Raw genomic sequence first — 15075 nt, 5'->3', positions numbered from 1 at the left:
CTTTGGTATTTTTTCTGTATTTTTATTCAATCTACATTTTCAACTATTTTTGTTTTTTTTTTTTTATTTACGCGGTACACATTTGTGAGAATTAATAATAGTCGAAGAAGAAGAAGAATCGATTTGTCTATAACTTCGTAGAACGCTTGATGAGCTGCAACATAACAGTACTTATACGCCATTTTGTCACTTTATATAAAAATCACGATAAAATCCCTGTTAATACCGTTATAAGTTTGATTTACAAACGGTATCTCAAAAAATTTGTACATATTTCGTTTTCCAAATTATGCCCACCTTTTTACCTTTTTATAAAAAAGAGTTAAAGAGTCCCGGATGACCTGGTTTTTACAAAAATAACAGACGTTATTGCAACTCGGTGTTATTAGAACTTGTGTTAATAGTGTTAATCAAGCCCTAGGTCGGGGATGAAAAAAGTTTCTGAAAGCTTGTCATATATGTACTTAATGTGAAATTGGTTGGGAACCCCTGCCTTAAATAAAAATGTTTCTGAAATATGTATGCCCACCTAATGTGAATTTTTTTGGGAACCCCTGCCTTAGTTAAAAAATAAAGTTTTGAAACTTGTCGCTCACTTATTGTGAAATTGTTTGGAAGTCGCTGTCTGAAAAAAAAGAATATAAAATTTTTCGCCCACTTAACGTGTTTTTCTTTGGGGAAACCCTGTCTAAATTTAAAAAAAATTTGCGTATTAAATGTTAAATTATTTGGGGACACCTTAGCTAAAAAACTGTTTCTGAAACATGTCGCTCACTTATCGAAAAATTGTTTGAGAGCCACTGTCTTAGTTAAAAAAAGTTTATGAAATTTGGTGCCCACTGAATGTGAATTTTTTTGAGAATCCCTGTCTTAATTAAAAAATAATTTAAAAAAAAACTGAAAGTTTTCGCGCACTTATTGTGAATTGTTTGGGAGCCACTGTGTTGATTTCCAAAAAGTGTATGGAATTTTTCGCTCAGTTATTGTGAAATTGTTTGGAAACCACTGTCTTAATTTAAAAAAAGGATATGAAATTTGTCGCTCACTAAATGTGATTTTTTGGGAATGCCTTTCTTAATTTAAATGAATTTAAAAAAGTTTTGAAATTTTTCGCACATTTAATGTGAAATGTAAATGTTTGGTAGCCCCTATTTTAATTAAAAACATTCTGAAACTTGACAAGCACTTAATGTGAATTTTTTGGGAGTCAGTAATAGTAAGACTCAAGCAGCTCACGACTTCCGGATTAAGACCAAGTATCCTCTGGGTAGCCAAGAAACATTCTTTTAAAGGTGACCTAAAGTGAGAAGGCGAAACATCCTTCCTCAGGGTTGTGCGCTGGGTTTGGGACCCGTCACGTAAAAAACCCCCCCAAAAAAAACTCGGTTATAACCGCGTAAGCGGTGTCTACGCCAATCAAGAAGAAGAACATGAAAGAAGACATTACGTTAATGTCCTTGGGTACCTCTTCAAAAATACTCCCGCTATTTTGACGTATGAAATTAATACCAAATATGACATTAGGTTAGATTAAAACGTCGATCGTAAGAAGCAGCTCACTTGGACAGCTTAGAACAAAGGTCCGTTGTGCCAACTAATTCATGATGTGAAATTGAGTGTACCGCTACTATTGCAACTTATATTTTCATTACAACGAAAATTATTTTTTCATAGCCGAAAAAATGTTCATCTTGTTTAGAGCCGTAAAAACTATTTTTGCCGTCACACTGTGTTGATAATATTTAATTCGTTTCTAAAATCTATATTAAAATTATTATTTTTTATATATTATTTTTTAAATAATATTTATAACATATTTTGCTACAATTTCCTACTACTTTTTGCTATTTTCTCATTCGCTAATTTGTTTTGCGACTAAATGCTGTATTCGCTTTGAATTTCAATAATGTATTTTTTTTATTTATTATTAAATTATTTTGATTTTTGTTTATGTTTCATAAATGTTCATCCAAAACTTACTTGTTTATTATTATTTTATAAAAAATTTCAATCTAAGGCAACTTTTAACATTGATATGAGTAGTTTTCCAATTTATGCTTGATTATGTATGTATGTATGCAAGTACGATTATGTATAATTTGCTGATTATGATTGTGATTTCGTGCAGGCGTTTAACACTAACAACATTATGATGATTTTAAATGCGTGAAGTGGGGTGGGCAGTGGGTATACAGACTTCAGTGTTAAAGGTGCTGTTATAAGAGGTCAAGGTTTTCAGAATGCAATTTTGTATTTTAGCCTATTTAGTTTAAGTAGTTGAAAATTAAGGGAAAATCATTTGCAGGTTAAAATGAACGAAAATAAAAGTACAATCTTGATGTTACTTATACGCCCTGTTGACTATTTATAACATAATGGGTTGTCAAAAAAGTCTTGCGGTATTTTTATTGAATTTTTTTTTTATTGAAATAGAAATGAATTTTTGAAACACGTGTAAGCGCTGAAATGAGCTTTCCAAAAAGGTATAGCATGACCCGATGCCACGAATAAAACTAGAACTACGCCCTTTCAGCGTCAACTAGCGAAAATACCGCAAGACTTTTTTGACAACCTAATATTTTGCTAGCATATGACGATTGAATTAAATGCTAAAAAAATTACATTTACAAATACATATATGTACATATGTATATGTAACGATAAAAATTGAGTTCTTTTATCTAACAGAAATTTTAAACAATTTACGAATTTCTTTTTCTTCTTCTTCTAAAAACTAATTGACTCATTTCTTCGTAAAAAAATAAATTTTTGGTAAGACTTGAATCAATATTTCACAAATAAAAAAAGTTTCCATATAAGAACTTGATTTTGATCGGATAGATTGTAGGGCACCTATGTACATACAAGTATGTATATGCTGTCCGATCTTGAAAATTTCTTCGAAGATTGCACGATTGCCTTAAAAATGCCAAATCCTTTGAACATATCTCGTCTAAAGATTGATTCCGATTCATGTTGTATGGCAGCTAGTATATGTTATAGTGGTTCGATATCGACGATTCCGACAAAGTAGTAAGTTTTTTAAGAGAAAGGGATGATACATACATATATCTAAAACTGAAGAACTAGTTTGCGTATACATATATAGCTAAATCGACTCAGCGGACAGACGGACATGGATAAATCGACTGAGCTCGTTACGCTGATCATTTATATATATTTGTTGTGGGCTTGGAGTTTCCTTCTGGGTCATATTACCTATCTATCGAATCTAATAGATCATTCGACCTACATAAAATCCACAATATCACTAAAATAAAATAAATAAGAACCCGAACCTTCCCTCGCCAGGGTTGTGCGCTGGGTTTGGGACCCGTCCCGTAAAAAACGTCCAAAATGAAAGTGAAACAACAACGTCGGAAGAAAAACCCCTCTTTTGATGACGGCCATGGCAAACGCTTTAAGGATTACGAATTAAGGGCATGCATCTGGCTTGACGGGACAAGGACTGAGGCGAGTAGGTCCTTGTGACATTTACTACAGTGGACATATAATGGAGCAATAATTCGGTGTGGGATTCGTGGGTGGAGAGAAACTCCGTCGCTGAGCCCTGGCATTCACCCAGATGGATGACCGTCTAGTCACATTCCGCATCAATGCGAAGTTATTCAACAAATCGCTAATTTGCGCCAACGCCCCGATGGAAGAGAATGACGATGTGACCAAAGATGCCTTCTATGAGCACTTGGAGCGGAGATGTCAAAATCGTGCTTGGCGATCTTTACACCAGGGTGGGCAAAGAAGATATCTTTGGCACAACGGACGGTAAATTCAGCCGCCATGAGGTTGAGGCTGATCGACTTCGTCGGGACCCGAAATATGGCATCTAATAACAAGTACTAGATTCCAGCATATGAAAATTAACCAAGCACATGGCTGTCTCCGGATCGAAAAGCCACCATTTTTTTTAATATGTATAAATATTAGGGTGGGTCAAAACGAATATTTTTTCTCGCTTGGTACCCTGAAAAATAGGTTCACCTTTAAGAAAGTCTCTCCAAGTATGCGGGAAGGTCCTGCTTGTAGTTGTCTATTTTTTCTAATTTTATAAGTCAATAAAAAATAATTATAAATCGGAAAACTCATAGTTTTGAAGGATTTTTAATGCTCTACAACAATATTCATGCTTGGAGAGACTTCATTAGAGGTGCCTAAAAATCTATTTTACGAAGTACCAAGCGAAAAAAATCGTTTTTTTTTAAATACGCTTAAGAATAATGGATACCATAATTTTTTTTCTCTCTCTCACACTAGGTGTGCCCGTTAAGGGTTGGCTGAAAATCTGTAATTAAGTTTTATCTACCAAGAGTGAGTTCTAACGTAAGAGTAGACATAATAATAACTAAATCATTAATTTTATACGAGCGAGTATTGCAATGCTCACCTTATTTAATGAAAATGTTTGAATATAGTTATCCATTTGAAGTTACTCTAGCTAATATGTGATTGCTGCATTTGTTTGATTGATGTTGTGCTTTAGCTTGAGCTTCGGTTTGGTGATTTAGTGCTGATTGTGATATGTTTAACGAGTTGAATGTGCGTACATTTGTGAGGAGTGTTATAAATGCGAATATGCTGAACCATATTTTATATGTATGCGTGTATGTATGAATGATTAGATGAGAACCGCTATGTGGGTTATTTCTCCTAAGTATATGTATATGATTACTTGTATGAGGGTATTTGATTTTCCCAAAAATGTATGAGATCAATTTCTATACTGTTTTCGTTTAATAATTCGTTTTGCTTAAGTATGTACCGTTATGGATACAATATATTTGATGGGGTTTAGCGTATATGTATGTATGCTTAACCCATTATACTAGTCGATGCATAACTGCCACTTATTAGGGGTTCGCGTGAATTGACGGATGTATTGGATGGATCCAAATGATGTGCCTCACTGGAGGAGAGTGTAAATTCCGTCGACGTTTCGACAGAGTCATGTTGACTTTGTGTCTGTTCATGACGACGCGGTTTGGCGATGATCATGGCATCTTTGCCACCTGGCGTGACACCATCGGTATGTGATGCTGGATAGCTGGAGACACGTTTAAGCGACTGAAAGATGTGGAGGAGCACAGAAAAAGAGAAAAACTAGTATTGAGAAGTTATACTTAAATATAAATTATTATAAATAAACATATGTACATTAGTAGTAATTATGAATAAAGATATAGCCTGCGCCAATTGAAGGAATAACGGTGGTCTGTCGATTGGTATATGATTTTAACATATGAATTTATAATATATATCTACTATAATTTAGAAAAAATATATATACAAATATATGTTATCATCAATTTGAAACATTTAATAGAAAAGTCAATATATGCTATACTTCTAACAGGGGCAGCAATCATTATACATTTTTGTGGTATCCGTCTAAAAAACTGTTTGTTTTCTGGGTTTGATGAATAATAAATATAGTTATTATTTTGTATTTGCTCCCCTCTGGAGTGTGTATTGATGTTATTTGAAATTAAAAACAAGAAAAAACGTGAGCTTCTAAGCTATATACCCTTCATATTTATTCTCCTTACAAGAACTTGTTTTTAATCGGCCAATTTGTATGGCGGCTATATGATATAGTAGTCCGATCTGAAAAATATGGCCGAAGTTTTTCATCGTTGACTTGGATAGTAACCCATGGCAAATTTATTGAAGATATGTCGTCAAATGAAAAGTTTTCCGTACAAGCACTTGATTCCCCGTTCAGTTTGTATGGCAGCTATATGATATAATGATCCGATATGAACAATTTGCTCGGAGATTATACAATCGATTTAGACAATAAGCCATGTTAAGTTTCTTCAAGATAACTCGTCAATAGAGAAAGTTTTCCATACAAGTACTTGATTCCGATCGTTCAGTTTGTATGAACGCTATATGTTATAGTGATTTGATATGAACAATTTATTGGCATATTACACCATTGCCTTAGATAATAACCCACATCAAATTTCTTGAAGATATCTCATCAAATAAAAAAGTTTCTCATACAAGCAGTTGATTCCGATCGGTTAGTTTGTATGGCAAAATTTGTAATAGTAGACCGATATCGACGATTCCGACAAATGAGTAGCGAATAAAAAGACGTGTGTAAAAAAAACTGATGAACTAATACGGCTATATACAAACAGAGGCACGGATAGACAGACGGACCTCACGTAATCGCCTCAGCTTATCATGATCAATTGAATACATACATATATACTTTATAGGGTCTCTCACGTTTCCTTCTATATGTTATAAACGTTGTGGTTAGCTTATTATACCCTGTTTAGACTATCCAGACTCTTAACCCAACCTTACTTTATTTGGCTGACAGCTACAAACGAGTTTAAGAAGAAACTTAAGAATAAAACTTCAAAATTTAGCTCAAAAATATTCTCAACAACATTGTTTTTAAATTCACATGTCTTTCGACCAATCTCCACTCTTATGGTCGCAAAAAACTATATTCCTTGTTCAACTCAGAAAATACCAACTTTTGTAGAATAAAATAATTTCGAAACTCTATTAGTTTCTGAACAAGTAAATAATGATTGCTTGCCGCCCCTTTCCAACTACAAATAAAGTCAACTATGTAAATTAACAACACTATATGCACATACGACTTTATGTGCTGCTTTCGTCCGGTTCGTTCGTTCGGTTATACGAGTACAGTTGCTCCAATACTATCTAGTAGAAATATACAAAACCTTGTCGTTCAATGCCGCCTCTACTCCATTGGCAGTGGACATGGATTCGTTGACGGGGCAGATATTTTTGCTCGATGAGAATTTCTTGCGTTTCTTTTTCAAAGCGGCTATGGCAGTTAGACCTGTTGGTTTAATTTAAGATGTAACAAATTATGTATGTTATTGGATTTTGCAATGCATACTCACCGGTTGTTGTATGAAAGAAGTGTGATGCGCCGCCCCCGCTGCTGCTGACACTGTTACCACTACCGCTATTCAAGCTGCTGCTGTGTTCCTTCATAAATGTACCGGCATGTAGTGGATTGTGTGTTGGTGTGTGGTGGTTGGCGTGACGATTGCCGGCTGTCGGTTCACCATTGGCTATATAATGCTGTGCGGAGTTCTGTGCGTATGTGACATGCACTTGACCATGAACTGGCGATGAGTTGGCAGAAGAATTGCAAACCGAATCTTCAGATTTTGAACGTCCCAACATTTTAGAGACATTTCCCACCTTAGCAGCCTCGATTAGTGTGCCTAAGAATTGCAAGAGAAGAGTTGGATATGATATTGAATATGCAATACTACTAATCATAGCCATTATGTAATTAAAGTGCTGATAAAATAGACACATCCACCTCAAAGCAGAGATTTACTGAACGGAGTCTGTTGTTACCTCGATATTCGAGTTTACGTAACCAGATATGTAAGTCCTCGATTTATATCTGGCAAAGGACTGTCATTTAGTAGCATTACCAGAAACTGTTTTGGAAATATTTTATGCTACAACAACAGCAATAACAATAACTTAACGGAGTCTTGCTTAATGCAGTGACGAACAAATATATAGCAAATACATAGAGATTCATTACTAGTAGATAGACTAGTAAATTGATATGAGTCCGGTAATTATGGACCGCAGCATAATCGGTGGCTTGCCGTTACCACAACAGTAGGGTCTACGTCTACGTAACGGAACGGAACCGCATTTTTTATCCGGTCAAGGACTGCCAACTCGCAGAATTCTGCCGCTACACATACAACAGGTGGACAACCAATTATCTGACCTGTTAGAAAAATGTAAGTCCTTTCTATAGAATGGTAAAAAAGCCTTGTACTGATCTCCAGTAGGTTATTTGTTCAGCATCTCGTCATAAGATTAACATTCTTTGAGAAAGAGTAACTTGGTCCAAAAAATTGTTATTTTGCTAAGTCAACACTTTCTGAACTTTTCATTTAAGTAACTGGTGTTTGAATGATGATTTGAAATGATGAATGAATGGTGATTGGAATTTTTACTCACCCCAGCGCTTTTTGTGACCGGCAATGCGTTTGTTGTGCGGCTTCAGCGCTGATTTATTGTATTTTGTTGTTGTTTGGATTGTGGTTGTTGTTGTCGGAGTAGCACCATTTGTTGGTGATTCCTTGCCACTCGTATGACCGTTCTGATGATTCTTCTGTATAAAATTTGAATTGAAAAGATTCGACAGCGTAGAGCTGAGTATTTCGTGTTGTGAGTCGAAATTATCTAACGAGGTGGAAAACTCGGCAACCGGCGCTAGCGAACCCGTCGAGCCGGGTGGAGCAATGTTGAAACCTTTCATAAGCCGTCGCTCCTTCTGCCGATTTTTCTTGCCGCCACCACCTGTAGAAAGCGAGAGAAGAACAAAATGCAGGTATTAATATACTACACCTTTTGTAAGCCACCACCTACCGCCTTGTCCTGCTGTCACATTTGTATCCATGCCGCTATTCTTCAAAATCTCCACAAGTTCACAACGGAATGCAGAGATATCCTGCTTGATTTCGTTCACATCATCTTCGGTGACACCCTGCGACTCGGCTTTGCGTTGCTCGACAGTTACATAACGACGCACCAAGTTACGCATTATTTGCTGGAAGCGTTGAATGTATGTATTATATAAGTGTTCTATATATTTATGTTTTTTTTTTGGAAATACCTGATATTTGAAATCGCGATCACTTGCCTGTTGAGCTTTGCGCTATTAAAATAGAAAAATTATTGTATTTTTAATCTCAATATGCTTATTCGTGTTTTTTATCTTGTTCTTACTCTTATTGTCTTTAGATGCTCGCGTCTGGCCGCTGACGATCCACTGCAGAACACCCTACGCGCCCACTTGAACACATACCATATGGATTTCGGTGTCGGTATAATATTAAATGGTGGTGGACAGGTGCCACCTTCCTCGAAATAACTTATCCATAATTTAGAACGCGCAAATTTCCATTCGACATCAGCGCGTTCCTAAGATTTGAGAAAGAAATTATCAACAAGAATAAACGTGAACTTCGGCTGACTTCGGAAAGTTTGTATGGCAGCTATATGCCATAGTGGTCCGATCTGAAGATATTCTTCGGTGTTTGTTTTATTGTACTGGGAAATAATCCATGCAAAATTTCGTGAAGATATCTCTTCAAATAAAAAAGTTTCCCATATAAGGACTTGATTGCGATCGTTCACTTTATATGGCAGCTATATGCTATAGTGGTCCGATCTAAAGATATTCTTCGGTGTTTGTTTTATTGTACTGGGAAAAAATCCATGCAAATTTTCGTGAAAACATCTCTTCAAATAAAAACGTTTCCCATACAAGGTCTTCATTGCGATCGTTCAGTTTGTACGACAGCTATATGCTATAGTGGTCCGATCTTAAAAATTTATTTGGTGATTGTATTTTTGTAATGGAAAATAATACATGCAAAGTTTCGTGAAAATATCTCTTCTGATATAAAAGCTTCCCATACAAGGACTTGATTGCGATCGGTCAGTTTGTATGACAGCTATATGTTATAGTGATCTGATCTGAACAATTTCTTCGGAGGTTGTATCTTTGTATTGGAAAATATTTATTCCCAAATTTTGTGAAAATATCTCTTCAAATAAAAAAGTTTCCACTAAGCTTCTTGTGAAGAAAAGGACGTATGCCAGATTTTGAATAGATATTTCAAAAGCTGCGGGACTAGTTCGCATATACATATGCAGACAGACGGACATGAATAAAGCGACTCACATCATCCGTGTCTGTCTATTCCTTAATTATATAATTAATATTCTAAGTGTCACAAGCTTGTTCCTTACTGACAGATTTTATAACCAAACTTCCAAAAAACTTACCGAGATTAGTTGATACGAATGATTCATCATTGCGATGAGCAAATTCAGCAACACAACTATGTTTATAACCGAATATGTGCCGAACATCAGCATTCCCCAAAAGCGCGTGAAAATCTTAATACCATCCAACTCGAAGCTATCCAAATCGATTAAACCAAAAACGGCCCAAAAGAGGGTTTGAGTGGTCTCGAAAAGACTGAAACGGTAAACATAAACATAAAAAGTATTATTTCACTGAAAATCTCTTGCGAATACCACATTCAGTATACTTTGAAAATCGACGCCAAACAATGCAAGCGTTTGCATCCGTGGTGCCGTTCATGGTGATGAGCACATTTGAGGGCGAAACTTCCGGACAACGTTTCTTTTCTAAATCAGCATAATACCTGCAAAAAGCGAAGTTGTTATTGTTATAATAATAAATATCAATTCAGAAATTTAGTTTTCTGTGAGCACTTACCACAACAGCTGATTTAAGCCACTGCCAAAGGCGAATAAAACGAGCACGTACAAAAAGAAAAACTTCATGATATCCATAACCATACGCGACAGGGACACTTGCAGTGGTCCCAAATGTGGATTCACCGAAAAGATGTATACCAATTTGAGGCTACTGAAAATGTTTGCCGCACTAAAGAGGCCTTCCGAGATGAGCATTGGATCCCAGGTGTCCCAACGCTCACGCGGCAAATCGGTGGCATTCGGATTAATGATCATTTCTTTTTGCACCTGTGGGCGTGGGAGTGTAAAAATTAACAATTTATAAGAAATTAAGCACAAGTCGAAAGTAAAAGCAAACCACCTGAAAGAAAGACACTACGCGCAAAGCCACTGTGGCTACATAAAGTGAATTCGTTACAAAATCGATAACATTCCACATATCGTTGAGATATTCTTGTAGGCCAACATCCCACAGCTGCTTCACTTCGCTCCAAATGAGCCCGGAAACCCATGCCAGTATCAGCCACTCGATAAAAGTCGGTTTTGCGCCACGTTTGGTGGGTACTTCTTCCACCTCGGCGATTATGTTTTGCGAGTCGCTCCAAAACCAGCCACCAATGAAAGTCTCAATGCGCTGTGAAGCGAGCATCAGCAGAACTGTATTAAATAGAGCATACTTTAATGATAATTTGTCTTGCTTTAGTTTGATAGTACTTACATAGAAATGTAAAGTAGGAGGCACTATGGCATATGAATTTTATGAATGGTTTGCGCATTGTCTGTCCAATACTGGAATATGGTGCCAAGATGTAAGCCAATGAGAAAATCGGAAACATTATACCTGCAATGATTGAAGATAATGGAGATTCAGAAATGTTGGCTCAATAGCATAAGCCAGAAAAATACTACGTACCGATTCTAATGATATCCAATGCCTGCAGTGCCATATTCTTGCGTCGAAATCCTGGCAGACCCTCATACCAAATGCTCGCCAAGAGCTGTTGCACATTGGAGTGTGCCACAAACTATACCGGACGTTAAATAATATTAAGTAAAACAAAAACATTATGTGAGACTGACAATACGCACCTTTTTCTGTCGCAATTTGATAGCCAATTTCAAGCGGTTTAAATGCATACGCTCGCCATGTTCATAGATTGGTCCGGTGGGATCATGATTTAGTAGAATTTCCAATTCGTGTGAGGTGCGTGTGTGATCGAGCAAAGCGGTGGCAAAGTCTTGGCATTGTTTACGCAATTCCTGATATTCATTCTGCAAAAGCAAGGAAATTAAGTTTACGCTTGCGATAGATTCTGGCAAAAAATGTTCTGTAAATTTGTTGTATTATCATCTCCTGAAGTATTTACCTTAAATTCATGTTCGAGGAAACTTAAACGTCTCAATTCCCATGACAATTCAAATGCAGTTAAAATAGGATCCTTCGATGACAATGCTATGAGACTAGGACTGGCCAGCGAACGATAAGCGTTAATGCGCGAACGTGAGTGTCGCAGTGAATCTTCTTGGCGTGATTGAACACATTCGTCGCAGCCGCATCTGTAAGGCATTTTACAATATATTAAAATGGTTTTAACTCTGAAGAGCTTTAGGAATAATTTCTAATTAAAGTGAAGAAATTAAAAATTAAGGAAATGAATAGTTGCTGTGAAGAGAGTCCTGGTGAAATAATTCATCTTCTAGGCTTAGAAGGATTTCTCCAGCGCCAAGTAGAAAAAAGTCTGTAAAAAATGTATTCCGGTAATGTTGAGCCGTCTGTTGTGGGAGCGACGCAAGTTCTTGTCATTTCGCTCTACTTTCAGAAAGAAGGACGAAGGTGTAACAATACCAATGATAGCTTCGTTCAAAGAATACAGAATACCTTCCGTCTACCCATCTTAACATAGATATGTACGTTAAACACACCTTACATCATGCGGCATTGGCAGTACAGCTCCACGATCTAGTAAAATTTTGATTATCTCATAGTTATCACGATGTGCGGCCAAAATAAGTGGCGTTATATCGGGTGTAAATGTTGAAGTATCCTCCGATTGCGATTCCCAGCTCTACAAGCAGAGATTGTGAGTATAATTATATTTACTACTTCTAAATTATCACAAAAGGACTTGCATGATTGCCCTCCGTGTGAAAGCTGACATTCTCATGATCTAAAAGCACCTCCACGGCCTCCACAAACTCCTCTGAAATTGAGTGCAAAAGCGCATCCTTCGTATCAACATTATAGCTGATGAGCAATTCGACCATTTCCAAATTCTCATTGTCGATAGCCATGAGTAGGGCAGTGCGTCCCAAAGGATCGACACAATTTACATTGATGTAGTCGGTATCCTGCGCTTTTTGTAGCATCCTAAGAGCGAAGAAGTGTATGTGAGAATTTTTGTAAAATAAATATGTATGTACATACATATGTATATTAGGGTGAGCCAAAAAAGAAAGAAATATCCCTGCGAGGCTGAATTTTTAGCTTAAATTTTAAAGGTGCCGGTGAGCATTTAAAATTTCCCATTTACATGTCACAAATTTCATTAAAAAATACCATGGCTTTTGAACTACTCAAAAAAAAAATTTTACAGTGCGGGTGTTGTGGATCATAAAATTTACTAAAAAAATTTTAATCGGGAAATTTTTTTTCTATTCAGGGAAATTTATTTCAGTTCAAGAATTTGTATATTTAAAAGCTTTGAAAGCGAAAAATATACAAAATATACAAAATTAATCAAATATCCTTAATTTTTTTTTGCTCACCCTAATATATTGGGCTATAATTATATGCGGTTTGCCAAAAGATGGCTTAGCTTTGTTTAAGATAAAAATGTTTAATTCTTCTAGAGAATCAAATACCAAATTTCCTAAACAATCTTCATAGGGGCAATTTTTTTTTCAATTAAGGGAAATTTTTTAAATAAAAAATTTGTATATTGAAAAGCGAAATAAATTCAAAATATACAAAATTAATCAAATATCCTTAATTTTTTTTTTGCTCACCCTAATATATTGGGCTATAATTATATGCGGTTTGCCAAGAGATGGCTTAGCTTGATTTTAAGATGAAAATGTTTAATTCTTGTAGAGTATCAAATACCAAATTACCTAAACAATCTTCATCGGGGTATATCTTTTTTAAATTAAATAATTCTAATATTTAAAGCTTCGAAAAGTAAAAAAAATCAAAATTTTAATTTATTTTCTTAAAGCAGGGATATATATTTTAATATATACATATGTACGTTATTTCAACCCATGAATTCGATATAATTTTTTTTTTGTGGCTCACCCTACTATACGTATATATGATTATTACATATACATATATACATTTATCCAAATATAGTGTATTTGTTTTTATACTCGGTTATATATCGAATTAATCGACTTACCTTCGTGTTCCTGCCATGTCGCCGCGCTCCACCGCCAGCAGAAACTTCTTTTCCTCCAAGGTTAACTGACGGATCTCCTGATGTGGCCGCACAATGTTCTCCTCCTCCATCATGCCGTGTATGCTATGACGCTGTGAAATATTGCCATCATTTTTATGGTTACTCAATTCGTAAACTCAAGGCCAAATGCGCTTGCAAATTATTAAAAACAAACAACAAGCCAGCACATACATATGTTTACACATAAGTAACATCACATATATACATATGCAAATATGTATACATATGTACTCGCTGTGCATGTTTGTTTACTTTTAATGTTTGACATTTGTTTGATGTTGCATTTAGCACGATTTTGCACGTGCTTCGGCGCTTGTTTGACACATTTGCTCATTTAATACTTCACATATGTACATACATACTTATGTATATGGACTTTTTATATATAACATACATATGTACTAATGTATGTATTTATGTATATATTTATTTATGTGAATAAATTCACGCACACACTCACCTTGACCTTTTTAGCCGGTTCAATTGGTATGGTCACATGACTGTTATCACTGTTGCCACTGCTCAAAAGGCCGCCAATCCCGTTATTGGCACCACTACCGCCGCCACCTGTACCACCGAGACCGCCAATACCACCGTTACCCTTTTTCTCAGCATCCAATGCATCGGTACCATTCTTTATTTTACTCAAAATTGGCGCCAGCACTGATTTTCTACGCGCCGGACTCACAAAATGCAACTTTTTTCCTTCGTCTGCAGATAAAAATTAATGGGAAATTAAATATAAATTTGTTATTATTTTTATAATTTTTTTTTTTTTGATTCAATTAGTATTCAATCAAATCAAATATTATTTACAACCTTTTTGCTTGAGTACTGGAGCCCTATTTTTTTCAAGGAAGGCTACTTCCTAAAGCTCTGTGGGTAGCACTGACTTAATTAACTTTGGCCGCTCTTCAAACATATCAGAACCAAAGAACCAGGCAAAAAAGACTGCCTTAAATATCATTAAGTTTACGGCTACCGGATTAGAATATCGTGCTTCTTGGATCTTGAAAGGTTGAGACCCGTATTTACCGAAAGAAGGTGTACCATGCGATAAGTACTTGGAATTCTCGTAGAAGGTAATTGTAAAAATCGGGTACATAATTTTGTTTCGGTTCCGTGTGGAAGCTGATGTGGCTGAGGACTTTAAAAAAAATGAAAATTAAGTAAATGATGAGTGATTCGATACTTCTTTTTGAAAGTCAAATCGCACAGTGATCGATCGCTTAGATAATTTCGTGTCCGTGGACGGAATATGTGACCAGAGTCCAAGAAACATTGTAAATATTGGATTTCACCCGACGAACCTGCTCTAAAGAAGCCAAAGTCT

At 35.9% G+C, this 15075-nt stretch overlaps 1 protein-coding gene across 1 annotated transcript; it reads right to left on the bottom strand.

Moving 5' to 3' along the window:
• Positions 1–3114: 3114 nt before the first annotated feature.
• On the bottom strand, positions 3115–14445 carry LOC120769323 (transient receptor potential-gamma protein). Its single transcript, XM_040096274.1, has 19 exons — positions 14203–14445; positions 13683–13813; positions 12415–12652; positions 12208–12350; positions 11652–11841; positions 11374–11556; positions 11198–11309; positions 11003–11125; positions 10646–10941; positions 10304–10572; positions 10113–10229; positions 9844–10039; positions 8779–8973; positions 8666–8707; positions 8419–8599; positions 8008–8349; positions 6912–7241; positions 6726–6847; positions 3115–5082 (listed from the first exon to the last, which is right to left on the bottom strand). The coding sequence occupies exons 2-19, from the start codon at positions 13793–13795 to the stop codon at positions 4831–4833; spliced, it is 3444 nt and encodes a 1147-aa protein (XP_039952208.1). The 5' UTR covers positions 13796–13813; positions 14203–14445; the 3' UTR covers positions 3115–4830.
• Positions 14446–15075: the final 630 nt, after the last annotated feature.

The sequence above is a fragment of the Bactrocera tryoni genome, chromosome 2, assembly GCF_016617805.1.
Source record: "Bactrocera tryoni isolate S06 chromosome 2, CSIRO_BtryS06_freeze2, whole genome shotgun sequence".
NCBI classification, from domain to species: domain Eukaryota; kingdom Metazoa; phylum Arthropoda; class Insecta; order Diptera; family Tephritidae; genus Bactrocera; species Bactrocera tryoni.
The sequence above is the reverse complement of the archived record's forward strand: the minus strand, read 5'-3'. Positions and strand labels throughout refer to the sequence as shown.